Source organism: Labrus mixtus, chromosome 3 (assembly GCF_963584025.1).
Source record: "Labrus mixtus chromosome 3, fLabMix1.1, whole genome shotgun sequence".
In the NCBI taxonomy this organism is placed as follows: Eukaryota; Metazoa; Chordata; class Actinopteri; order Labriformes; family Labridae; genus Labrus; species Labrus mixtus.
This window is the reverse complement of record NC_083614.1, coordinates 3,282,309-3,310,232: the sequence shown is the minus strand read 5'-3', so window position 1 is coordinate 3,310,232 and position 27,924 is coordinate 3,282,309. Positions and strand designations below refer to the sequence as shown.

At 40.8% G+C, this 27,924-nt stretch overlaps 1 protein-coding gene and 2 long non-coding RNA genes across 4 annotated transcripts; 1 reads left to right on the top strand and 2 right to left on the bottom strand.

Moving 5' to 3' along the window:
• Nucleotides 1-209: 209 nt before the first annotated feature.
• LOC132972021 (cytochrome P450 2J4-like) lies at nucleotides 210-26,955 on the bottom strand. Of its 2 annotated transcripts, XM_061034884.1 has the most exons (9): nucleotides 26,607-26,934; nucleotides 16,740-16,902; nucleotides 16,509-16,658; nucleotides 16,007-16,167; nucleotides 13,572-13,748; nucleotides 13,337-13,475; nucleotides 1,771-1,958; nucleotides 1,405-1,546; nucleotides 210-534 (listed from the first exon to the last, which is right to left on the bottom strand). In XM_061034884.1, exons 1-9 carry the CDS (start codon nucleotides 26,805-26,807, stop codon nucleotides 359-361), a joined length of 1,497 nt encoding a protein of 498 aa, XP_060890867.1. In that variant the 5' UTR covers nucleotides 26,808-26,934; the 3' UTR covers nucleotides 210-358. The 2 variants fall into 2 exon arrangements, with proteins under 2 accessions (XP_060890867.1, XP_060890866.1); XM_061034883.1 differs by having other exon boundaries at nucleotides 16,509-16,902; nucleotides 26,607-26,955.
• Nucleotides 5,072-6,065, top strand: LOC132972056 (uncharacterized). The gene is made up of 3 exons (XR_009672846.1): nucleotides 5,072-5,276; nucleotides 5,559-5,609; nucleotides 5,845-6,065. It is a non-coding gene; the product is annotated as an uncharacterized LOC132972056 (long non-coding RNA).
• LOC132972057 (uncharacterized) lies at nucleotides 6,819-9,528 on the bottom strand. Its single transcript, XR_009672847.1, has 4 exons — nucleotides 8,664-9,528; nucleotides 7,582-7,689; nucleotides 7,355-7,404; nucleotides 6,819-7,000 (listed from the first exon to the last, which is right to left on the bottom strand). It is a non-coding gene; the product is annotated as an uncharacterized LOC132972057 (long non-coding RNA).
• Nucleotides 26,956-27,924: the final 969 nt, after the last annotated feature.

Sequence of the window (27,924 nt, the reverse complement as noted above, 5' to 3'; positions counted from 1 at the left end):
GGACTAGACCTTAAACTGCTTTATAGGGTAAACCCAGAGGTAAGGGGGTTCATGTTTAGGTTGTTTTTATGAAGCAAGCTTTCTGCATTTACATATTATATAACACATGTCAAACGTTTAATTCCAGAAAGCAGCCTCTAAGTGCTCTTTTCAATGCATTGAGAGACTTGATTTGGTTCGTTAAAATGAAGAAACCATAATAACAATACATATTAAATTTGTTTATTTATAAGAAGAAGAATCATACTGTCAGACTTGGTTTTACTTCAAATGTAGAAAAAGGACAGAAGGGAGACACTAATATACTACAAAGTGAATAGACTGGAACATAGATGATGACTCTGGGACAGCTGGTGGTTTATCGGGGTACAGCACAGAGGCGGTAAGGTTTGGGACAGCGAACACCTCCTAACTTGAACTCCAGACTGGGCTGCTCTCCGTCTGGTGCAGAGAAAGAAAACCTCTGGAGAAGGGAGGTAAAAAATAGGAATACTTCTGTCCTGGCCAGCTGCTCCCCGGGACACACACGCTTCCCTGAGGAGACACAGATCGACAGGTTAGTGGTTTTCACAGAAGAGGTGCATTTTGATTGATAATATTGCTACAGCTCAAGATCCCAGGTCCATTATGGTAAATGGACTTGAGCTTATATATTTCTTTTCTAGTCTTCTGACTACTCAAAGTGCTTTTACACTGCAGGTCAAACCTACACATTCACACACTGATGGTAGAGGCTGCTGAGTAAAGAGTCCATCAGTATTAACTCATCCATTCATACACATTCACACACTGATGGTAGAGGCTGCTGAGTGAAGAGTCCATCAGTATTAACTCATCCATTCATACACATTCACACACTGATGGTAGAGGCTGCTGTGTAAAGAGTCCATCAGTATTAACTCATCCATTCATACACATTCACACACTGATGGTAGAGGCTGCTGTGTAAAGAGTCCATCATTATTAACTCATCCATTCATACACATTCACACACTGATGGTAGAGGCTGCTGAGTAAAGAGTCCATCAGTATTAACTCATCCATTCATACACATTCACACACTGATGGTAGAGGCTGCTGAGTGAAGAGTCCATCAGTATTAACTCATCCATTCATACACATTCATACGCTGACGATGAAGCAGCAGGAGCAACTTGGGGTTAAGTGTCTTGTCCAAGGACACATCGGACATGTAGCTGCAGGACCTGGGGATCGAACCCCGACCTTCTGGTGCAGACGATCAACTGTACCACTGACCCACAGCTCTGTAACTTTGTTTCTGAGCGAACCATTCTACAATAAGGTTAACCCTCTTGGCCAAAATATGGTTATATCTGGCTCCACAAAACCTGGTGGTTTTATCTACTTTTAATTTTCAGTCTAAAGTTGTAACAACTGACCAACCTGCTGAGAAAGGAAGGAAGGCCTCTCTCTTCCTAAACTGGCCGTCTTGATCCAGAAAGTGTTGAGGGTTGAAGGAGTGTGGAGTTTCCCACATCGTCTCATCGTGAAGAACCGAGTTCAGCGAGGCCATGATGGCGGTGCCCTGAGGAAACGACATTTATTAAAACTGTCATTCAAGCTGTGATTGTTTTCTTAGTATTTCTTTAATAAAATAGAGCAAATATCTGGTTAAGCTTCAAGGTCTTTTGTCATCGTTGAAATAAACTTAAAGCTGATAATTTTGTCAATTGTGCTTTCCATTTTGAAGACTAATAAAAACCCGAACTGCTGAGCCAAACTGGACTTAAAGCAGAATGCATCACGTACCTTTGGGATTGTGTACTTGTCGAGTGTGGTGTCCTTGGTTGCCATGCGGATCACATTAAGGGGAAGGATGTCTGCCATTCTCTGGATCTCATGAACGACTGCGTTAGTGTAGGGCACATTATCTCTGTCATTTAGAGAGGGCACTCTGGATGAACCAATCACAGCGTCTATCTCAGCCTGGACTCGCTCTGTAAAAATGGATAACCATGTAAGTTCATAGGCTTATTACCCATAATCCACATACACAGACTTAAATATCTCTCTTGTTACTCGAAACCTTACATCGGCTCGTCAGTTTTGGTCTTTCTGATCACCTTGATCTATCTATTGCTATTCCTCTTCTCCAGCCTAAGAATACAAGCCCATGTCTGTTCATCACTCCATTTTGCTTTTTTTCTGGGGCAGTGTCACAATGGCAGTGGACGAAGGGCTGGCTCAAACAGAGACGCGTCACCCTAACCCCAAACTTCCACCAGCATTGCATGTCCGCTACGGTCTGTTACAGCTCCGTACAGTCTCGTCCTTCAACACCCACCGGCTGCGTTCTCCGTCCGCAACTCAGAGAGCACAGCCAGCAGCTGGAGTGCCGAGACACAGGAATACAAAGCAGAGTGTTTTATTTTGAAAATAAACTGGATGTTTTAATGTTGTTTCGGTGTCTGACTTCCCGTCCAGCTTGTTTTTTTTTTTGGTTTTTTTTAAGGATTTATTTTTGGGCTTTTTGTGCCTTTAATGTAGAGATAGGACAGTGGATAGAGTCAGAAATCAGGGAGAGAGAGAGTGTGGGGAATGACATGCAGGAAAGGAGCCACAGGTGGGATTCGAACCTGGATTACTCGCTTGGAAGACTACAGCCACTGTTAGACTAATATTGTGGGTTTTCTGTATAAATGGTACAGGGTTGGCAACCTCTTCTGCCAGTTGTGTTCTTACACATCTCGCCTCATGTGCTCCTGGAATGCCGGCATTGTGTGAAAATTAACACTGGGTAAGCAATAAACAGTAGCAGCGTTTTTGTTTTGGTGTAATATAAGGAAACCAGCATACAGGAGCGGAGCAGCAAAGTTAAAAGTGTGGGTGACACATGAGTAGTTGTTTAAGCTCTAATAACTGCTCTTTGTGATACTTTTATTTTGCCTTTCTTATTGCTGTTAGCCTCAGTCTTTGTGTCCAGTTTTCATGTAAAATGTGCTTTTATTTCAAAAGAAAGTAACTTCCCTTACCCCCCGAAGGTAACTTTACTCAGCTTCAAATTTAAACTCTACTCTGGACAGCTGGGTTGGTCAAACTGCAATGATTGGCTGAATAGTCACATTTACCAGCAAGGTGAAAAGAAACCCTGATTATATACCTCACGTAGCAGAATCGGAGGACTCCAACAGGAGGGTCACCTCCATTGGATGGGGATTGGCAACAGTCACGTTGCAATACCTGGAGAATGTGCTCGGCGATGCCCATGAGACAGCAGCACATATGGTAGAGGAACAAACCCCCCCAAAAGGCTTTAGTTTTTGAGATACCCCTACCCGAGGTAGAACAAAGCACAACCATACTTTTTCATAACTTGAACATGTCTAGTTTATGAAACAGATGGTTGTATGAAAATATTTTACTGCAAAATAACTTTTTTTGGATGTTTTATGCATTTTACCAAAAAACGAAAATAGGTCAAATTAGGGCTTCTCCAAAAGGGTCAGCTCTAGCCTTATCACATGTATCTCTGGGAATCAGAATCAGAATTTCACCAAATTTGGACAGGATGTTCACAGATAGTTATTAGTTACAATTAAGCAAAGTTTGTATCAATACCATTTTCAATTTTTGAAATTTTCACACTTAAACACACATGTAGTTTAGTCGGAAATTGAAATAAAAATTCAAAAGGTATGTATATCAAAGTCTGTCATTTTTTAAGTACACCAAACATTAAAATATGTAATTTTTTATCTTCTTTAGACTGTTATCGCAACATAAAAGCAAGTTATTTGACTTTTCACTTGACTCTATGCTGTCACCAGCCCCTAACAGGAAACTAGTGCAGCCAGGATTTCAGGGCGACCTGGTACAATGCGGCCCTATGGATGTGTATGTGGGAGGAGGTGGCCACAAACAATAGATTAAGACTTAACAACAAGCCACAATATAATTGTATTCTGTAATATATATATAATTAAACATTTTATAGTTATTCCTAATACATTTTGTCTCATATTTTCTATCTTACATATGATTTATATGATGACACTCAGAGTCAACCCGCTGCTTTCAATAATATTGTCACCTATGACATTGTTTCTATTTCATTCTAAAAAATTAAAGCATTGTCTTGCCATCGGTTGTGAAATATTAATGAACTAAAAAAACAGTATTGATATATATAACCTCTGTTAAGTTCTTAGAAATTAAATATACTTCATATAGTCTATTTGTATATCGCCCATACAGCCTGTTGTAGTTTTTTTTAAATGTATTTCAGTCATATAAAGATGGTGTGTAGTCACCATATCTCCTGCTTTTAAGAAGAACCCTAGTTACTCCAGAGGATACACTGGATGAAGGGATAGTTTTTATAACACCCTATAAAGTGTTGAATGATTTATCAGGCAACCAATGGAGCTGGGATACAAAACAATTCTTATGATGGCGTAAATGTGTGTAAGGTAAATTAGGATAACAATCACGCAAACATGTTTATAAAAAACTTCTTTATACACTTATTTTACTTCATTATATATAATGACATTTCATTTGAATTGCTAATTACAAAGGATGATTTCCACTTTTAGACAATATGACTGTGAACCTGAAAGCTTAACACCGTACAACTAAAAACCTTTGTGTCACACTAAGCATCCCCTGGGGACAAAGTTTGACCTCTTATCTCTTCGCTGATCTTGTCCTGTGCTTGTGTAAGTTGTGTTTACTGATGAAAAATCTTCTTCTGCCAAGTATGAACCGTCAAATGTATCCCTAACTCTGAATCTTGGCTGTAGAAAATGACACCAACACGCTGAAAGCAGTAACTTAAAAAAAAAAAATCTATCTTTTATCTTAAGGTCTTGTTTGCTTTTGTAAACCATTTAAAGATATCAGTCTAAGTTTAAGTGAGCTCCATAACTAACTAAAACAATCCTCCCAGGAGCTTTAAGAAAACAATTGCTGAAGAAAATAACCATCAACAAAGTCAACCAACCAAACAAAGATACTACAACTAAATCAAGACAACAGAATGTGATGTAGGGCAATAACCTGCACCTTTGAAAGAGAGGAAGGACCAGTGGGTGCACACTGTAGTTGTTCCCACTCAACGTTCTTGAAGCCAAAATACGCCGCTTACGGGCACTTCCATCTTGCGATTTTGACGTCATTTGGAGCCAGAGTCCGTGCAGTAGGGTCCGGGGGCAGGAGTCCTGGTAACACGCCCCGCCCACTTAGCGTACTGCCCTGATGACTTACGCAGCCCAGCTACGTCGAAAGCGCTCTGCCGGTCTACGATGAAGAAATGTGTAAGTACAACAAACCACCGTATTCAAAGTCTAATATTTAAACACACTTTTAAAAAATCACGCTATTTTGATCATTATTGAAAATACGTGGGCTGCTGGGTCCTCTGTTTTTAACAAAATCGTTCTATATTTAAGCTAGGTTAGCACCACAGACCGTAGACTACAGGTGGTAAGATATGTTGTATTTTGTTAGAAACTGATAGTCTGCAATGTGATTCATGTCTGCTTCTCTAATATATTCAAGTGAACAGTAAATCAATTGTTTTTTGTATTTTCATTTAGGCAAAGAAGAGATAAAAGCAGCTGGTCTGACATCTTCCACAGAGGTGAAGTGTAAGTTAAAATCATCTGTTAAAAGTTTATATCCTGTGTTTTTATTTAAGTTTCATAAGAGGATTGTAAAAACAAGCTATTATTAACAATACAGTCTTCTAAAATAAAATAAAAATCACACTGAGTCATACACCAGCTAAATGTTAAATAGAAAGGTGATGTTTTCTTTTCCATTTTACAATCAACAGAACCTAGAAATGACTAATTTCAACCTTCGTCTGCACACCTGTTACAGAGGTCAGGCTGGGGTCACTTAGTTTGAAGGAACCTCCTCCTTCTTTCACCTGTGCCAGATGCCCTGCTCATCCACTGTGGTAGAAATGACCTTACACCAGCAGCTCTCCCAGATGAAGAGTCCTCTCTGCCATCACCCAGAGGAGCTGATCGACATCTGCACAACTGAAGAAGGTGGACAGAGTCTGGAGCTTTGTTACAGTGAACAGTGAGAAGGTAGACAGAGTCTGGAGCTTTGTGACAGTGAACAGTGAGAAGGTGGACAGAGTCTGGAGCTTTGTGACAGTGAACAGTGAGAAGGTGGACAGAGTCTGGTGCTTTGTGACAGTGAACAGTGAGAAGGTGGACAGAGTCTGGAGCTTTGTGACAGTGAACAGTGAGAAGGTGGACAGAGTCTGGTGCTTTGTGACAGTGAACAGTGAGAAGTCTACCATAGTCATCCTCAGAGAAAACACAGAGATCCTGGTCAATATTCAATGCTGCTATTTTCCTTTACATGATGTTGCCCTGTGTTTGAAAGGCCAGATGCTGGAGGGTTGTGTTGGATTTGCTCTTCCATCATATTTTAACAGTCAAACAATCATCCAGGATCTTTATACTTTCTCCTATGTCCCAGCAGTTCAACCTGATGGTCTCCCTTACTTATTTTCCACATGGTTCATGAAGCCAGGTGTTGTTGTTTTTTTCATAAAATGTTTAAATAAACTTTTTAAAAATCTGATATGACTGTCTCTGATTAACTGGAGCACTACAACGTGTTGGTCACAGTAAAAATAATTTAGCAGTTAAGTTTATAGTTCACATTTGAAAAGGCCTTGAACTGACATTAAGTTCTTCTTGACCAACAACAGCTAAGACATCAGCAAAGCTAACAGACGAGTTCAGCTTGTCACAGCCGGTCTCGTCTGAGATAAATGGCCTTCAAACTTATTTAATACTAAACATTTAAAGGCAATAAGCATAGCAAGATACGCATGAGATTCCATTTCCATTTATTCAATCACAGACTTGTCAAACAGTCTGGCATGTTGTGCTGCTGTTTTCAAGAGTTAATGACTGAAGAGAAGAACTCCATCGAGAGAGGACAGGAAACGCTCAGGGGACGAGTCCTCCATGTTGTCAGGGGTTGTTGATGGATCTGAATCTGAGGGCATCTTCTGTAATAGAGAAAAACAATCATGGAGTTAAATGTAAAGTATAATGGATTTTACTGTGATGTTTATGCCTCAGACCTGAAATCAGATCTGTCCTCAGGTTCTGCTAAACTTCAGCTTCTAAAGTTTGTTTTAAAGACAGGAGAACTATTTAAGAGGAAAAATAAAATATATAATAAGACATGATGAATCCAATAATATGATCAGCTTTATGAATTTATGTTTTAAGACAAGTGTTCCTGCCACTTTCTATTGAAGATTATTTTAAACTGTCATCACATGGGCCAGCCTGATAAATTAAACTAATGTTAAATATTCTCATATAATCAGACAGCCAATTTGTGTGCAGAACCTCACCGGAGCTGGAATCAGACTCTGGACTGCTGTTTCCTTTGGGCATTGATTTCCTTGAAGACAGAAAGAAGAACAATTTAAACATGAACTTCTTGCAGAACCAGAGGCTGTTAAAATCTTCTGCTAGTCTTCCTTACATTTTAAGAAAGATTATAAATTGTTACTAAAATTACTTTGATGCTGATAGCGGTTACAATAACACGGTCCAATCATATGAGAGATAATTTTACCTTTGAGTCCTATATGAAGGCGTTCTCTTCAGAATCAGCACTGCAAAGACAAGATGATGGCGTCCACCTTCACAACGTGCTGCTTCAGTCTGGCTGCATCATGGTCACCTACAGGAACATCACAGAAATGCAATCAAAGTACTTCACTTTATTTATCAGAGGATGTACTGTATGCAAAGTAGATTTTTAGTTGTAATTCCTCAAAAAGATTTGAGACTGCTTTGTTATTTGAGAGCACAGATTGTTTCTTTTCCCTTCTCTCTGTTTGCCTGTACATGACCTCTTAGTGCTGTAAAAGATGCTACAGTAAATCCTGGATCAGCTGTACGGATGGTGTGACTGTGTGGTAAAGCTTTATTAAAGTTGTCACGCACATACTCATATGTCTTTGGAGAGTAAAAGTACAGTGTGGTGGCAAAGTGCTTATAAAATATAAAATAGTATTTTATTGGTGAGGTGCCCCAATCAAAGCATCCTACAGAGTATCAGCAGCGGGCTGTAGAGGGAGGAGACGAACGCATTATGGAGAGGAGCGCACCAGAGGGGGCGAGCTGGGGGAGAGACGAGAGACCCGAGGAAAAGGAAATCCTCAGTTTAAAATATAATGTTGGTGAAAAGAGGGAAATAGGACGACATAAATGTCAATGTTGAAATTCTTTTGAATGCAGAGGCTGTGGATGTTCAGTTTTCTTTGGCTATAAAAAGACAACAATAGCCTGTAGTTTAATCATGGTGTTACTCTTTGTTAACAATTATTGAAGCGAAATCAAAAATAAATGCATGACATTTAAAACATATTAACATGTGTGGGGAAAAACGTGATCTTTATGTCTCCTCCTAACTAACATAACAGCAGTCTGTTGTGTGTAACACTGGTCTCCTGTATTAACACCTTCCTTTCAAAGGTGTTAAATACAGACACAGTCACAATCACCTCAGTTTTTGTCAGGTTTTGTCAATTTTTAGTACAAATTCTCAATGAGCGTCATTAAATTTACAATATGATCAATTTGTGACTGTTGAATTGGTGTGTGTGGAAGACAATGCAGAATATTTATCAGTTTAAGCAGCATGATGCTTACCTTTAGTTTTATCTGGATACATAGAGAAATATTCTACCCTCGTATATAGTACTATGAATTTCAGTCTGCACGGTGAAAGTAAAACCTGTTACTCTCGGTATAGCCCACTTATCACTCAGACTGTAAACATGTACACATTAGCAATGATGCAGGCCAGATTTAAATTATTTGACTTTGTTTTTGCCCTAGATACTTTTTTGAGACTTTACCAGACGTATTTATTTTTGCTGTAAAATAACTGTACAGTCAATGAACCTCATCTATGAGCGGATTTTATATTACGATTCTTGGTTTTAAATACAATTTCAATCACAATAATGATATAACAACATCAAGAAACATAGCATGTCAGTTATTAGGTTTGCTCATTTTAAAAAATAAAATAAAAAGATAAATCATGCCGGATAAGTAACCTAGCTTTACAACATTTCAGCTAACCTTAGACTGCTTATGTGTTAGCTAGCTAGATAACGACTTTAACCGATGACACATAAATCACACTTTTTTACTTACCGAAAAAACTGCAAAGATCCCTTAGCTCCCACAGGTCGGTTAGAACAGTTTACTGCAGAACAACTCATTTTGCCAGCTCAAAAAAGACGAAAAAACTGAATGAAAAAATTCAATGGCGTCTCGGCTTTCCTTCACTACGTAACTTTTGTTATTCACAAAGAGAGCTACGCAAGTCGCTGTCAATCATCGTCAAATATGATGTAAAATCCCGTTTTTCAACCTCAAATAACTTATTTAAAACAAACTTCACAGAAAAATGAGCACTTGAACACAATGTAGGGTGATAATAACTAATGATCACAGCAGAGTTTAGGTTTGGAAAAAAATGATGTGACAAGTATTTTTACTTTACAGGTTGACCCACATCCCGTCTGTTATCATTGAGGAGGCGGGGTTTATGACCTATACTGCAGCCAGTCAGCAGGGGGAGCTCTAAAAATAAAAGCTTCACTACACCGGGAACCTTGTCCTGTCCATTATTTTTACAGTCTATGGGAAGGACGTGGAGAATGTTGTCCACACGGCAAGGGGATGGATGGGCCCTCATGTTTATCGTGTCCAAGGCCACACCAATAAAGGTTGTGGTCTGAGAGGGGTTCATGCAACTTTTCTCTTGGTTTACCTTGAAGCCCAGCTGGGCCATGTAGGGGAGAAGGCAAGCTGTATGGCAGCCAAGGCTCGGCCGTGCATGAAAAGATGAGCGTGAGCCCCAGTATCTCTCCAACAGGCATGTAACTCCCTCAGGTATTTCTCTTAGGGTGGAGCAGCAAATGTGGTTGAGGCCCGCATGCGCCTGAAGAAGGCGTTCTCCGGGGCTTATTCGGCCTGTTGTGGTATTTCTAACCGCAGGTGATCCAGGTCCATACGCATGATGGCCTGCATGGAGCTGTTCCCCAACTCACTCAGTTAGCTTTGAGCTGAGGAATGAGAGCCTAATGCGATGAAAGTTGATGCAAACTCCCCGTGAGAAGAAAATAAGAACATAACCCCTGATGACACCGTAAGATATAACCAAAGGGAATATCCAATGCTCTAAGCACTGCCATCTGGTGGTCAGCGGGGATGAAATAGAACCGACTTGACTAATAGGTTTTCATTAACAGCTCTCTCAGTAAAAAGTGTGGGGGATGAAATCACGTTTCAGTGAAAGTGTGGGTGTAGCAACACCATCAACACCCACGGGTGCAAGGCGCCTAACGGCATAACAGTGGAGTCCCTTAATAGCTGTATTAGAGAAACCCTGAACACTGAACACTAGAGCTTCAGTCACAATGACTCTTTTTAGTCTTGTATATATAAAGTCCATGTTGTATCGTCCATTAGTCCATGGGTATAACTTCCATGCTATATTTTTTAAGATCTTTGACTTTTCCAGTTCAAAGAAGAAAAAAGTCCACCAACCCAAGCAAAACCTGGTTAACAAACAGCTTAAAGCGTTCTATTGCCAAAGAAGAATAAACTGTATCGGGACTACCTTACTAATCCCTCACCCCTGTTTTTGAAATGCTACAAAACATACAGAAATAAATTGAATCAATGCGTTCATCTAAACGTAAGTTCTACGAAAATAAATTTTGTGATTATCAGAAAGATATGAAAACTACATGGAAGATCATTAATGAAATTATTAAGAAAAATACTGTCAACATTAATGTTCAAAGCGAATTCAAAGATTTAAGATTTAAGATTTACTTTCATTGATCCCCGCAAGGGGAAATTTCAGTTTTTACACTGTGTAGGTCATGAACACACACATGCACAAACAGGATCCTATGGACATGCACTAATGGAGAGATGTCAGAGTGACGGAGCTGCCCACAGCGGGCGCTCCTGAGCTGGTGGTGGGGAGGGGGTTTGGTGCCTTGCTCAGGGGCACCTCGGCAGTGCTCAGGAAGTGATCTGGTACCTCTCCAGCTACCAGAACAACTTCCATATTTGGTCCGCACCGGGACTTGAACTGGCAACCCTCTGGTTCCCAACCCAAGTCCCTACAGACTGAGCTACTGCATTCAAAGGGGATGACAAAATTATGACTGATTCTTTTGAAATAGCCAATGAATTTAATAATTTTTTTGTGAATATTGGTCCTTCGCTTGCAGAAAAAATGTCACAGATTTCATTATCTATCCCTGGTATTAAGAGACCCTCCTCTTCCTTTGTATTATCTCCCATCACTGAGTCTGAGCTTGTGGATGTCGTTAACAAACTCAAATCAACTGCTCCAGGTCATGATGAGCTGAAATCTTCAATCTTTAAAAAATGCATTCCATACATAACCAAACCAATCCTTCATATTTTTAATCTTTCTCTTGAAACTGGTGTATTTCCCGATCAGTTAAAATGATATTAAAAAGTCATTCCCCTCTTCAAAGCAGATGATCCATCCCTATTTTCCAATTACAGACCGATATCTATCCTTCCGTGCTTTTCTAAAGTTTTGGAAAAACTAGTCTATATCCGTTTGTTTAAATATTTTAATGACAATAATATTCTTTATACACATTAGTATGGATTCAGAGAAAAACATTCAACTTCGATGGCCCTGACAACATTACTAAATCTCTTAAGGACAATAAGGAAATCACTCTTGGTGTGTTCATTGACTTATCAAAAGCTTGAGATGCCATGATATTCTAATGCAGAAACTTTCTCATTATGGTTTAAGTGGTACAGATCTGTTCTGGTTCAAAAGTTACTTGTCAGTAAGAAAGCAATTTGTAACCTAGAATAATATTTCACCTGATTACAGTTTAATTTCTTGTGGGGTGCCACAAGGGTCGATCCTTGGTCCTTTACTCTTTCTTATTTATATTAATAATTTGTATTTGATCTCAAAGAAAGCATTTTTCATCTTGTTTGTTGATGATTCCAATATTTTTCTGGTAGTGATGGGCAAAGATTGGTGTCCGAAATGAACAGTGAATTAAGTAAAGTTGACACCTGGTTTAAGGCAAACAAATTATCACTCAATACAAAAAAAAGCTCATACATTTATACCCAGAAACCTACAGACCAAATTTACTTTTCCCAATGTATATATTGCCAATAATATCTTAGAAAGGGTAACCATTACTAAATTTCTTGGAATTCTCATAGATGAAAATCTCACCTGGAAAAATCATATAACACTTATCTCAGGCAAAATAGCAAAAAATATTGGAGTCATCAGAAGAATAATGCATCTGCTATCAAGAAAAATCCTTCTTAATTTATATTACACTATGATCTATCCATACATCTCATACTGTAACATTGTATGGGCTAGCACCGTTAAAAGCAACCTCAACTGCATTTTTTCTCTGCAAAAACGGTTCATCAAAATGATCACTTTCTCCAACAGATTTAGCAGCTCTACTCCTTTGTTCCAGTCTCTACGAATTCTCCCCATCTTCCACCTAAACCAGTTTCAGTTATGTATTTTTGTTTTCCAATCAGTCAACAACTTACTCCCCGTCTGTTTTCAAGATATATTTCAATTCAATTCTCAAATCCATCATTACAACACAAGGTCAGCCAGCTTACTTCATTCTGCATTTTTCAGGACATCGTTTTCTCAATTCTCGATCAGATTCAGAGGACCTCATTGTTGGAACAATTTATCCAATCATATTAGAAACAGCACCAGCCTCAACTTATTTAAAAAACAAACCATTCATTTCCTGCTTGGCCAATTAACCAATGCGCCATCATAATCTTTCTCTGCCATAAGATCTTATTTTTCCCCTCTTCTTTAATTTGTCTCTTTCTTGTTTTGCTTTCTTTTACACCTTATTGAGTATGTGTTCTTGTTAGCTTTATTGTTTTTGCTTGGACTACATTAATAATATGTCTCTGTGTTACATGTTTCTCTTTAGGAGGGCCACTCGACAAGCCCCTCTGGGTTTATTTGGCTCCTCCAGCACATTTCTTTCAAAATGTATAGTTTGTTAATTAACTAATCATTATGTACTGTCTGTTTTTCCATTGATCTATTATGTTTATGTTTTTTTTTTGTGCAATAAAAAAAAAAAAAGAAGGACTTGACCTGTCCTCTGAGAATATCACAACAACGTAAAGTCATGTAAAGACACGTTAAACAGGCATGGTAATGCTGGGTCAACACACACACACACACACACACACACACACACACACACAGACACACACACACACACACACACCTTGTATTTTAGGGTAGTAGATCATGTACAGCAGTCCCCAGTGTAGAGTAGTGGTAGTAGTTTCAGTTCCAGCACCAAACAGGTCCATGGTGCAAAAACACAAATTCTTGATATCAAAACCAGAGTCTTTGTCCTCCTTCTATCAATAAAACAAATTACAGATGCATCAGTTAACATAGTTCATCAGTTCTCTATAAAGAGACCAAACATGAGACATACAGATGAAAGTTTTTACCTCTCCCATCTCTGTGAGGAAGCAGTCGATGTAGTCTCTTGGTGAGGACGGGTCAAGACTCTCTCTGTGTTCTTTGATCTTCATTTCTATGAAGTCAACGATCCTTTGTACCAGATTAAAAAACTTCTGGTGAGATCCGGGGAGCCACTTCATCAGCCAGGGCAAAGTGTTGTACATCTACAGAGCAATGAGACGGTCATTAAAAACTAGAACACAGACACAGGTTTGAGGGCAAAACAATTCTTTGAGGCTGTTTATTTCAAAACACAGACACTCCCCACATGTTAAACCACAATACGTCATGCTGTAAAATTAACTGAGTAACAAGGAGCAGCATAAATTATGGTGGGGAGTCCCAGGAAGCTGGTTCCAACAATAAGATTATACCTTCTGATGACCCTTTCAAAAGCCCAACTCTCCAAAAAGCAAGTTTATTAGAGGACATATTATAGCCCTTTAAACCTTTTCAAACAGTCTCCTTTTCCCAGTAGACTTCACTCCTTCACTAGCAAGAATAAAAATGGCCGACCTGCACTAAAGTTTTGTTCTAGGCTGGGGGTGGAGTACATGGGTGGAGATATCAGGGGAGGAATCCCACTGTGACATCACAAGGAGAGCACATTTGAAACGGAGCATTTTTCTCTGTGTTGTAAGACTTATGCAGACCACAAACAAAGGACTGGATGGGTTTATTTTACATTTTGTGGGTCAGTAGACACTCAGGTTACCCAAATATATGTTCGACAACACTGAAGAAGTGGATTTTTCTGAATATGTCCCCTTTAAAGCCTCGTACAAAAAATAGGTTTGGTCATTATAGTGTATTTTCCTGTTCATGGGAACTGCTGTGTTGGGTCATGTACTTTAGAGGTTATGAAGCCACGGTCATGATTTTCAGAGTTTAGATTTTCTTGTTTTAGTTTTTCTCATAGTGAGTTTCTTAATGTTCCCTAATTTGATCTTTCCTGTTTCCTGTTTTATTTTGTCCTTTCTTATCCTTGTGTCTCACTATGTTCTAGTGTGTATTGTTGTTACATTCTTGAGTTCTCTGTTTTTCTTTAGTGTTTCCTGATTTTAAGTTGTAGTTTTTACCCCGTGTATGTATATAGTGTATCTTCCTGCCTGTTTTTCCCTCCAACTTTGATTGCCCTCATTGTCCTCACCTGTGTTTTTTAGTCTCACCTGTGTTCAATAAGCCAGTGTATTAAGGGTGTATTCACACCAGGAAATTCCTTCAGTTCACTTTCTTTGGTCCAGACCAAATACAATGTTTCTTTTTTGGTTTGGTGCGGTTTGTTTTCACATTGCACTTTTCACAAGAGGCCCAGAATTTGTGCTGCACTCAGCCAGTATGTCCTCCTTCTAACTTCAGATTCTGGTCCTGAATGCTCTGGATTTGTTTGGACCAGAGAAGGTAGACGGTTTAAAGGCCCCCCCCCACACGGCCGTTTTGGACGCCCCTCGGTTTGCCAGATATGAGAGCAGTTATCAGGTCAAACCAACAGGTGTTGCAGCGATGGAAGCGGGCAAGAGAAATGGTTCAGATAGAAGTGATTGTACCCGACCTAAAAAGCCTCTGCATGTTTCTAATAAGCTCCACGAGCAGAAACGTGCTCAAACTAGGATCAATATTGGAGATGCTTTTGAAAAATGGAGAGAGGTTAGAACACAGAAAGGTTTACAGACCCATGCAGAGCTGGCTAAACACTGAAGCTTCAGTGTCCACCACATGGCAATCTGAGTGAGCATGGACTCTAGAGAGGAGGGGGCGGGGGGAGACAGCTCTCTACAATGTTTAGAATGTAGACTGCAGTACCCATTTTAAACACTAGGTGTCAGAGTTACATATTGCTCCTTTAAAGAACATGTTATGGTTTCTGTCATCATAGCCATCATGCTGTTTAATGCTAAAGGAACAGCTTTCTTTAGGAGATTAGCAGAGCAGAGGAGAAACAGCCAGAGGAAACATAATGAACACTAAAACAAGAGTCAATGAACTTCGGATCTTTGCAGGTTTATTGGTAAGTTAAGTGTGTGCTTTGGTTAGTGGAGGTAAATTCAGTGGCTCTACCATCCAGATCCCTCCTGCACATGTCCTGCCTCCAAATGTCATTACTGGTGCAATATGTCTGAGCCCATATTTACAATCTGTCAAAGTGTCTACTGGGACAAAAACAATGTCTTAAATAAAGGTAAATGTTACAATATTCAGATCTGGCATTTTATTGCACAAATATTTGAAGTATAAAATGACCACTTATTTCACTTAACTTGGCGTTCATGTGCAGGGATCTTTGTTTTAATGAGTACACTGGTTATTTTCTTTAATGGCTTTTTATGTTTGTTTCATTGAAGAACATTAAGTTAAAATAACCCATTGACTATTCAGGTATCAAAAAACAGTTTACTGTATCTTTTTTACACATGAAGCTCACCTGTACACTTGGACTTCCCTGTAAGAACACAATCTCATTGAAGTCCTGAAGAATACTCTGGAACCGCTTGTCAGTGTACTCGTAGCGATCCCCAAACACCAGGCAGCAGATGATGTTGGACACAGTATTGGATATCAGCTGCTGGGCATTAAAAGGCTGTCCTGCCAGGTAAAAAGTAGATAAGAACAATTATGGATTTGATATCATTTTGATTATGAAGAACAAACAGGTTGTTATCAGGTTCTGTAAATACTGAGTACCAGCCTCGTAAAAATCAAGTAAACAGGTCTGGTCCTTAAGATAATGAAGCAGGGATTTAGAGTCACATGTAGATGATCTGGGGTTTATAGTCCACCACTGCAAGGTGTTGGTGCTTCTTTGTGACAAAGTTTAAGGGTAGGGGAAATGACATGTCTAGTTATTAAATATTAATAAAGGTTACTACAAAGTCTACTAGTAAGCATGTCAGTTGCTGATGTTTAAAAATGTTTCTTTTTATTGCCTTTGTGATTGGCAAAAGCCTCGATGAGATATTGGCTCTCCTGCTGGATGGATGGCTCCAGGGTCTTCTTGCCCAATCCAAAGTTCCTGAGAGTATGAAGAGCGAATCTCCTCTGTTGCTTCCATAGATTGCCGTTTGACATCACCAGACCTTTAAGAGACACCAGAGGATTAGGCTGAGAGTACATGGAGATCAGTATAACTAACAGTGACACAACAGAAAACACACTACCTCTGTTTCCAAACATTTCATCAAAAAGAGGTACGACGGGGCGATCAACATAGTCCTCCCCTCTATGGACCAGGGCCTCCCTCACAAGCTTGTAGCCATTGATGACCACAACTCTTCCACCAAAGAGCCTCAGGCTGAAAATCTTTCCATATTTCTCTGCAAACTGAGAACACAGAGCAGACAGGTGTTCAGATGAAACCATGACACCACAAACACTCACTTGGCTGACGCTGATTTTTTATTTCCCTTCTTAGGGCCAAATCACACGGAGACGAGCTGCCAGCCAAACCAAGAAACCAGGATATAATCTTTTGTTCACAAGTTAATAACTTGTAGATTTTATTTTTAATGCATTTATATGTATATATACAGTACTGTGCAAAAGTTTTAGGCAGGTGTGCAAAAATGCTGTAAACTAAGAATGCTTTCAAAAATATAAATAATGATTGTTTATTTTTATCAATTTACAAAATGCAAAGTGAGCAAACAAAAGAAAAATCTATATCACATCAATATTTGGTGTTACTACCCTTTGCCTTCAAACCAGCATCAATTCTTATAGGTACACAAAAAGTCAGGGATTTTGTAGGATTGTAGTCAGGTGTATGATCAACCAATTATACCAAACAGGTGCTAATGCTCATCAATGTCACATGGAGGTTGAAACACAGTCATTAACTGAAACAGAAACAGCTGTGTAGGAGGCTTAAAACTGGGTGAGGAACAGCCAAACTCTGCTACCAAGGTGAGGTTGTGGAAGACAGTTTCATGTCACAGGTCATACACTATGGCAAGACTGAGCACAGCAACAAGACACAAGGTAGTTATACTGCATCAGCAAGGTCTCTCCCAGACAAATATTTCAAAGCAGACTGGTGTTTCAAGATGTGCTGTTCAAGCTCTTCTGAAAAAGCACAAAGAAACGGGCAACGTTGAGGATCGTAGACACAGTGGTCGGCCAAGGAAACTTAGTGCAGCAGATGAAAAACACATCAAGCTTATTTCCCTTCGAAATTGGAAGATGTCCAGCAGTGCCATCAGCTCTGAACTGGCAGAAACCAGTGGGACCCAGGTACACCCATCTACTGTCCGGAGAAGTCTGGCCAGAAGTGGTCTTCTTCTCTTAAGTAGCAGCGCCGCACGAGTGGTCGCATGTTACAGCAGCTCCTGCCCGTAACAGGGTTTTTCCTTATTTTTTATTATAGCTCTTTTTTCTAGCTTCTTTTTCGTTTATTACTTCCATAATCCACTACCACAAGATGGACACAACTCTTGTTGAGTTTGCGCTGGTATTTCTGCTGTTTTTCACTCTACTGTTTACATTTGGGACCGCGGGGGTCTTGTGTAGCAGTGGCTCTATTGTTTACACCCGCGATCAGCTGTTAGCCCTCCGTAGCACTGCGAAGCTAACCGGCCAAAGACCCGATGTTCCCCGCGAGCTGAGGAGACGGAAACGGGGATGCCGTGCCGGGGTAAAGTGCCGCAACAAGAGGAGACGTTTCAAACCCGTCCTTCCCTCAGTCATCACCGGGAATGTAAGATCTCTTCCCAATAAGATGGACGAGCTAGCGGTGCTAACCCGGCATCAGAGGGAATATCGGGAATGTAGCCTAATGCTATTCACGGAGACCTGGCTAATGGAGCTAACACCGGACTCAAATGCTAAGCTAGATGGTTTTCAGCTGATGCTGGCTGACAGGACAAAGGAGAGCGGTAAGAGGAAGGGAGGAGGGCTGCCGGTGTTTGTGAACGATAGATGGTGTAATCCGGGGCACATCACTATCAAAGAACAACACTGCAGTAAGGACATTGAACTGCTAGCTGTTAGCATGAGACCTTACTATCTGCCGCGGGAATTCTTGCATGTTATCGCGATAGCTACGTATGTTCCCCCCTCTGCTAATGCAAGCTCGGCGTGTGATGTCCTGCACTCACAAACAGGCTGCAGACACAGCACCCACAGGCCCTTTTCCTTATTACTGGGGGCTTAATCATGCCTCGCCTTCCTCTACCCTGCCCACCTTCACACAATATGTCACCTGCCAGAGACAATAAAATACTGGACCTTTTCTATGCCAACACCAAGGAGGCATACACCTCATCTCCTCTCCCTCCCCTTGGAAGATCAGATCACAACAGACAACCAGCTGTCACCCGCACTGTTAAAAGATGGTCCGATGAGACGGAAGAGATTCTTAAGGACTGTTTTGAGACAACTGCGTGGGAAGTGTTCTGTGATGACCATGGGGAGAACATTGACAGTCTCACACACTGCATTACAGACTATATTAATTTCTGTGTGGATCACACCGTACCCACCAGGACTGTACATTGTTTTGCCAACAGCAAACCGTGGATTACTCCTGAAATAAAGGTCCTCCTCAAGGACAAAAAGAGGGCTTTTATGTCAGGAGACAAGGAGGAGATGAAGACTGTGCAGAGAGAGCTGAGGAGGAAGATCAGGGAGGGGAAACGCATCTACAGGAGGAAGATGGAGGAACAGCTGCAGCAGAAGAATGTCAGTGGAGTCTGGAAGGGCCTGAAAACCATTTCAGGTCACAAGGACTCCAACACTGAACTGGGTTAGGGATCAGGAATGGGTGAATGACCTGAACACTTTCTTCAACAGATTTGAACAGCCATCCACCCCTCCTCCTACCCATTCCACTCTGCTGCAACGACCACCGTCTGCCCCCGCTGCTGACTGCACAACCCCCACATCACTCTCTGCTCCCCCCATCGTCAACCCCATCCCCACCCCCACACAGCCCCCCTGCTCCAGCCTGTCACTCACAACAGCCCAGGTGAACAGAGAACTGAGGAAGCTGAAGGTCAGAAAGGCAGTTGGTCCGGACGGCATCAGCTCCAGGCTCCTCAAATCCTGTGCAGACCAGCTCTGTGGGGTTATGGGGCACATGTTCAACTTGAGCCTGAAACTGGGGAGAGTACCAGAGCTCTGGAAGACATCCTGCATGGTACCGGTGCCAAAGATCTCCCTCCCCAAGGACTTCAACCACTACAGGCCAGTGGCACTTACATCACACCTGATGAAGACCTTGGAGAGGTTGGTCCTTCACCATCTGCGCCCCCTGGTGAGCTCATCAATGGACCCACTGCAGTTCGCCTATCAGCCAGGCATCGGGGTGGATGATGCTGTCATCTACCTCATGCAGAGATCTCTCTCACACCTGGAGAGGAGCACTGTGAGGATCATGTTCTATGATTTCTCCAGTGCTTTCAACACCATACAGCCCATGCTTCTGAGGGACAAGCTGGAACACACAGGAGTCGACCTGCACCTCACATCCTGGCTCCTGGACTATCTGACCAACCGGCCACAGTTTGTGAGGACACGGGACTGTGTGTCTGACTGGGTCATCTGCAGCACAGGGGCCCCACAGGGGAACGTCTTGGCTCCCTTCCTTTTCACCCTGTACACTGTAGACTTCTCCCATAAGACACTTAACTGTCACCTGCAGAAGTTCTCTGATGACTCTGCCAATGTCGGCCTCATCACTGATGGGGACGAGGGGGAGTACAGAGAACTCAACCTGGACTTTGTGGACTGGTGCCAGCAAAACTGCCTCCAGATCAACGCGGGTAAAACCAAAGAGCTGGTGGTGGACTTCCGCAGGCGCAGACCCACTTCTCCCACACCGGTGAACATCCAGGGAAAGGACAATGAGATAGTGGACTCTTATAAGTACCTGGGTGTTCACCTGAACAATAAGCTGAACTGGACTGATAACACACAAGCTCTCTACAAGAAAGGCCAGAGCAGACTTCATCTGCTGAGGAGACTCAGGTCCTTTGGTGTGCAGAGAGCACTCCTGAGGACTTTTTTATGACTCTGTGGTGGCATCAGCCATCCTCTACGGTGTGGTCTGCTGGAGCAGCAGCACTACGTCTGCAGACAGGAACAGACTGAACAAACTGGTGAAGAAGGCCAGCTCTGTCCTGGGCTGTCCCCTGGACCCTGTTGAGGTGGTGGGAGACAGAAGGATGATGGCAAAGCTATCATCCCAGACCGAGAACGTTTCCCACCCCCTGCATGGAACTGTAGCTTCGCCACCCGCGGTGTCAGAAGGAGAGATACCGCAGGTCCTTTCTTCCTGCTGCAGTCAGACTGTTTAACCAAGCCTGCTCCCAGTAGATCACAAAACACACACACAACTGGACAATTCACTCTGACTCTGTGCAATAATAATGTTATATTAATGTTATATTATGTTTACCAATCCACTTTGTGCAATAACATGTTACACTTTATGTGCACTGTGTGCATGTCTGTGTTACACTGAATATTACAGACTACACTTTTGTCAAATAGCTGATCTATTTTTTAGTATCTATTCTTTTTGTACATTCTTAATTTTTCTTTTTTTATTTAAATTGTACTGTGTTCACTTTTTGTCTGCAATCTTTGCTCTTTGCTGCTGTAACAATGTAAATTTCCCCATTGTGGGATAAATAAAGGATTATCTTATCTTATCTTCATGGAAGAGTTGCAGCCAAAAAGCCATACCTCCGACATGGAAACAAGGCCAAGCGACTCAACCATGCACGAAAACATAGGAACTGGGGTGCAGAAAAATGGCAGCAGGTGCTCTGAACTGATGAGTCAAAATTTGAAATATTTGGCTGTAGCAGAAGGCAGTTCGTTCGCCGAAGGGCTGGAGAGCGGTACAATAATGAGTGTCTGCAGGCAACAGTGAAGCATGGTGGAGGTTCCTTGCAAGTTTGGGGCTGGATTTCTGCAAATGGAGTTGGAGATTTGGTCAGGATTAATGGTATCCTCAATGCTGAGAAATACAGGCAGATACTTATCCATCATGCAATACCATCAGGGAGGTATATAATTGGCACAAAATTTATTCTGCAGCTGGACAAAGACCCCAAACATACAGCCAAGGTCATTAAGAACTATCTTCAGTGTAAAGAAGAACAAGAAGTCCTGGAAGTGATGGCATGGCCCCCACAGAGCCCTGATCTCAACATCATCGAGTGTGTCTGGGATTACATGAAGAGACAGAAGGATTTGAGGAAGCCTATATCCACAGAAGTTCTGTGGTTAGTTCTCCAAGATGTTTGGAACAACCTACCAGCCGAGTTCCTTCAAAAACTGTGTGCAAGTGTACCTAGAATTGATGCTGTCTTGAAGGCAAAGGGTGGTCACACCAAATATTGATTTGATTTAGATTTCTCTTCTGTTCATTCACTGCATTTTGTTAATTGATGAAAATAAACTATTAACACTTCTTAAGCATTCTTAGTTTACAGCATTTTTTCACACCTGCCTAAAACATTTGCACAGTACTGTATATCTTTTTTTTTATCTGCACATTTATCAATAAGTACATTTGTTGAATTCATCAGCCTTTCATAATGAGAGAAAAAATACCTCTCTGTCGTTAGCAACTCTTGTTGCAAACATAAAATTTTAATATTAAGGTTGCAACAAGAGTAGGCTCTGTTTTTCTGTTATTTTAGGTGTCTTAACGGCGCCGAAACACCTTACCGTACAAAGCGTTGTAGAGACACAGTTGCTTTATAGGCACAACTGTATATCTATGAAGTGGAGAGACTGCAGCCATTTTTTCCTTCTGCATCCATTTTTTAAAAACAGAAATTGCAACCTTTAGTAGGACAAAGTAATCATAGGTTGTAATAGTGAGGAGTGTTAAAAAAAATGCCCCAAACAGTCAGGGGCATGGCCCCCCTTGGAATCTGATAAACGTCATTGTCTTTTCATTGGCTCGAGGGGAGCTCGAGTTGAAATCTCCGGAGTATATGCGGCCACGTTCAGACATCAGCTCACTTGGATTTCCTGCGGATAAAATACTAGGGGTCTGGCCGGAGAAACTCTGGGTATAGTCAACGTGAAAAAATGCGTCTGTTTGCGTTCACACATAGCCTAAAGAACCTCCGGGTAGCCAAATCTCCGGAGTTTTTCAGGAGATTTCCGTATGTGTGAAGGGGGTTATTGATTGGCTATTTTCCTTATCAGAGGCGGGACGTTAAAATTGTATCTTTATATATATATATATATATATATATATGTACATTGCTCTTTCCTTAAAAATGTTCAAGTAAAAACTCACGCACACTGTCTAGTAGAATTACTTGCCAATAAATATGTTTTTGAAAGTTAGACAGCGTACAAGAGTTTGCATGTGTTGGACCACAGCCATGTGTGCTGGACAAAGGACTCAGGCCTGTATCGCAGTTCTCAAGCCAACTAGAGATATTTTGGAGGGAACTATACAAAGGAGTCTTAGCCCAGCACCCCCCAACAGCACCTAACAAATAGGTGTGAAAAGTGTGTGTGTGTAGGGGGGGGGGGTGTCTGAATTCTCTATCCTCATTGGAGGAGGCCTGAGGTAAACTGGAGGCAGTCCCAGTCCTTAAAGGGGTAATATTATGCTCTTTTATGGTTTCATATATTTAATTTATGTGCCTACTAAAGTACGTTCACAATCGCTACTGTCCGAAAAATGTATCTGTTTTCATGTACTGCTCGTCCTTGCACCCTCTCCGCTCCGACACTGTTTGTAAAGCTCTGTTGTGCCCACACTGCAAGTTCCCACGTGGGCCAAGTCTGATCTGATTGGTTGGCCGAACCGCTCTGTCGCAATTGGTCAGTCGCTCTGCACAGTTCTTGGAAATGTCACGCTCCTTTTACCATATTGAGAATGCAGCGAGAGCAGCAGAAAACCCTGATAAACGTGCAATAATGGCGGCGGTATCTGACAACGGAGAGGAGGAACAACCACCACAATCGTGAGCATTAGCACAACGTTTCAGTGTTGGAGGTATTTATTTTGCAGCCTTTTCAGATGTAATATGTGTGTAATTTGTGCTCATCGGGTAGCATGTTACGTTTGTATCAAGTCTTTTTATCATAAAAATACTCACTGTTATTGTGTTGAAAAATACGTTAGCACGGAGAACTGCAGAAGAGTATGTTATAAATAATTATTTACATCTTCAATCAAATTCATTCTAATCAAACAGTTTCACTATTTCAGAGGAATAAAAGTAAACAAGTGAGAAAATAATTTTTTGAAAGTTCTTTATTCTCAGCTAAGGTTAAAAAAACATTTAAATGTGTAGAACTATACGTGTGAATACACAATGAGAAGTAACATTTTTACATCCAACTATCCAACTATATTGTCTCCATACAGGCTGTGCAGACACTTGGCAGCTCATCGCAGCTTTGTGAGCCGGTGCTGGGGATACTCGGGGACACAACTGCAGAGTGGTTATCCTGTTGTGTGTCGTCCCAAGGCCTCGAGTTTCCTGACCTGACTGGACAGTATGTTGGCTTCCACCCGCCCCTTGACTACACCTGGACACATGTCGAGCCACCCCTGCTTCTTTTTGAGAGTCAGGTATTTTCTGCAGCTCCTCCATGAATGTTTCTGGTTCCTGAAACATCTCCTCCAACACCAGTGCCATCAAGTCCCAGACATATCCTGTAAAAAACAAAAATCTATTTAATAATGTTTGGTTATTGCTCATTTTTCACACTCATCTGTTTTTTGGAAACGTTTAAAAATACTTTGAAGGTATATTTAAATAGGTATTTATCACTTTAAAGGTTTAAAAATAGATTGTGCTTTTGGGTTTAAAAAATAAAATAATTTGTAACTCACTGTATGTTGTGTCTGTTTTTTGGGATTTGAGGAATGCTACCTTATAGACCAGCTATCCCGTAGAGGTTGTTGCTTTATTACGTTCAGCATGTTCGTTGTTATGCATCACAGACAGCAACAAGCTACAATAGAAAAAGCTAAAATCAGCAATCATGTAATGAAATCACAGTTTTCTGATATTCTTGCTCAGATTTCAGCAGTTGGACAATTTTTTAGGTGTGTGTGCGTACCTTTGCTTGTCCCTTAGTGTACCCAACTGTGTGTGGACTGATGACCCCTTTGGAGGTAGGTATGTCTGTGTGGCCTTCTTGTTCATAGCTAAATAAGCAGACCACACATCTTTCAAAACAAAGTGCCTGCTGCACACATCTTTACGTTTCTCGTGTTATTGAATAGCCTATATATATACATATATATATATGTATATATATATGTATGGGTTAACCCGTTCTTTTGCAGTCAGTGCTATGATTAAACAACACCACCTGAACACTGGCTGAGCTGTTTAGATTTATCAATACTTTAGCAATGGTCTTACTACATCGATAAAAAATCACCACGTAACAAAGCAGTTTTACACAGAGGTGGATAAGAGAGTAGAAAGACGATAACAACAGCTGTGTTAGCCGGGAAGTTAGCAGAGTCTTATAAAGCTCAGAGGCTGTAACATTCATTTTACATTCATTATACCATCTCGAACCACGGTCATAAACCCGGACTTTAGCACCATTCAAGCTTCTCACACCAATAAACAAATGCAAAGTAACAAAACCTAGAGAGAGGCTAACCACAACAATGTCAGCCGTTTGCAGAGTCCAATAATGCTCTGAGTCCGTAAAAAGCTGATCTGGATCCCCAAAACACTACTACATGTCTGAGGGTGGTTAACAATGCTATACCTGTTACCGCTTTAGGTGAAAGTTGATAAATAGTTTAGTACTGCTCAAATTTTGAAAAAATAGCATTACTTAGCGTGTTAGCCGAGGCTTACAGTTCAGCTACAGACAGCCTTCACAGAACTAATGTATCTGTAGCAGCTCAAAAGTTGTTTTCAAACAAATAAAAAAGACAATTAATGAAGCGTACTTACATGTTGTGGTCGTGAACCTCCAGAAGCATCAGAATCTCCATAGCTGCCACAGAGAGTAGGAGCTGAAACTTCTTTCCAAGTCCGTTTTATGCTCAAGCTAATGTGCATTAGCACCTTAGCACTACCGCAGACTGCGGCATATCGTGGGTGTACCACAGAAGTTAACGGGCGTGCAACATGAGCTGCTGGGCTTGCCACAACGAGCCAATGGGCTTAGATCAGTGATCTCACACTGACAAGACGTCACACTGGCAAATATTTTTCGAGGGTGGCTAGAATAGAGTAGTTATGTTTCTTTTATAACCACTGATAATTATACATCATTGTTGATGACACGTCACATTCTGTTTATTATCTGTTGTAAGCTGCTGCATTTGTTTTATTGTGATGAACCGCTGTGTTCGCCTATGTATGTAATGCTATGCTAGTTTACCTTCAATCAACGGCTTTCACAAACAGAAAGACCAGTGTACCCGCCGTTGAATCAAAGTCCGGCCACTGGCTTTCTGGTGTTTAACTTGTTTTCTCTCTCTCTCATCCACACACACACACAGACTGACACACACACATAACTACACTTTTACACCTCATTCACAAGTTTTGCTTAATAATGTCTGTTTGCTTGGATTAGTTATTGGTTTGATTAAGTTCATTGATTTTGGATTGATGTTGCTTTGTTTAAATAAATTCTGTTATAATTTAAGAGAGCAGTTGTTTGTGATTACTGGTGTATTTGCATTGTGATGTAACCTCGGTGCGAGGGCTTTGTGTACGGATTTCGCACCTTCAATTTTTTAATTATTAATAATATTAGTAATTAAATAACTAATTTGAGACTGATTTTAGTGATATTTTCGTTATTTTTCACTGGTTTCAGGGTGGTGCCCCCGAGTCAATTAAACATAGTTTAATAACATTGTTATTTATATTAATAAATAATCAAATATAATTATTAATAATATAACCAAATTTGACTTGATAAAACCCAAACACATGCAATCTTCTAAGAACTTTAAACGATGACTTTGCACAAACATCTTTATTTTTGAATCCCTAAAAAATCAAGCTAAGGAGATTGAACTTTTTAGACCTATGTGATGTGATAATGCATAAACTCACCTCTGTGAACTGCAGATGAAGCCTGGCAAGTCGGATGCGATGAAGGTCCCCGATCAACGGAAGAGGCCACGGTCCGGGGGGAAAGTTTGTTGGGACTCTGTTCTTCCAAAAGTCGGAAAAAAGCACAAAAACACACAAAAATATCAGAAAACTTCTTCCATCCATCCACTCAAACCCGAGGACACTTTTCACTGTCTCCATTTGGACAGCTGTTTGTTGTGCTAAGTTAAAATTGCGCTACACAACACTCTCTGGGAACAGGACTCAGGTAAAACTGTCAGACGTAACCACTCACAATAATGACTATAATATTATGATGGGAGTTCCGGTTCACGTACCTAACCTTCAAAATAAAAGCACAATGCACACACACAGGAGTAAGTAGTCTGTGTTTACCTACTGCAGTGTACCAAGAGTGTACCACAGTCTGAATCTATAACTGAGATTACATATCAGGGGCGTGTCCAGACTTTTCTGACTGGGAGGGGGGGCACTATGGCACTGACTTTGGCATCCGGTTTGCATACACAAACACAGGAAAGAAAGAAATGTATTTATCTTTTATATCTCCAATAATAATATCTACTGTTACATTACAAAACATGTAAAGCTTCTTATTTTCAGTCTTTGAAGACTCAAAAAGAAGAAGAAGAAGAACATAAACTTTATTGATTCCCCATGGGGGAATTCTTTTGCATTACAACAGCTAAAGAAAACAGGAAACAGGAATATAATTATTAAAAATAACATAATGACATAATAATAATTAAATATTTTCTCCGCTCTGCCAGACCCATGACTAAAACAGCCTTGAAATGAATGAAAACCGACAAATGATCACCCGATTACATGGTACACCCTCTAAAAAGATGAGTTCGAGTCAGAGAACGATCAAGAAAGACACAGAATCAGTAAAGAACGACGATATGAAAGCGGGTTCGAAGCAGCTAACGTTAGCAGAAGCTACGCCACTGAATCGGAGATGCTAACGGAGTTGAGGAAACTTCGACAAGAGAATAATTACTCTTTTCGGGATACGAAACATTCCCTAAACAGACTGGAATCGTCTATGGGCGACATAAAACAGCAAATGGAGGGTCTGGAGAAAAGGCTAACCGAAGCAGAGAACAGGGTGAGCGACAGGAGAAGGCTATGGGCTACTTGCTAAGACGAGAGGCTACTTTGACTGCTAAATGTGATGATATGGAAAACAGATTCCATCGCAACAATATCAGGCTTTATGGTATACCAGAAGGTGCCGAAAAGAAAGATATGACATCATTTGTGTCTGACTTTCTGAAAACTGTGCTCGAGTTGC

Coding starts and splice junctions, on each gene's coding strand:
- LOC132972021 (XM_061034883.1), bottom strand. CDS start 26,807: ATGGAGACAGTGAAAAGTGTCCTCGGGTTTGAGTGGATGGATGGAAGA. Junction 13,749..16,006: donor AGGGAAGTCCAAGTGTACAG/GTGAGCTTCATG, acceptor ATTGCTCTGTAG/ATGTACAACACTTTGCCCTG. Junction 535..1,404: donor CTTCCTTCCTTTCTCAGCAG/GTTGGTCAGTTG, acceptor GTGTCTCCTCAG/GGAAGCGTGTGTGTCCCGGG.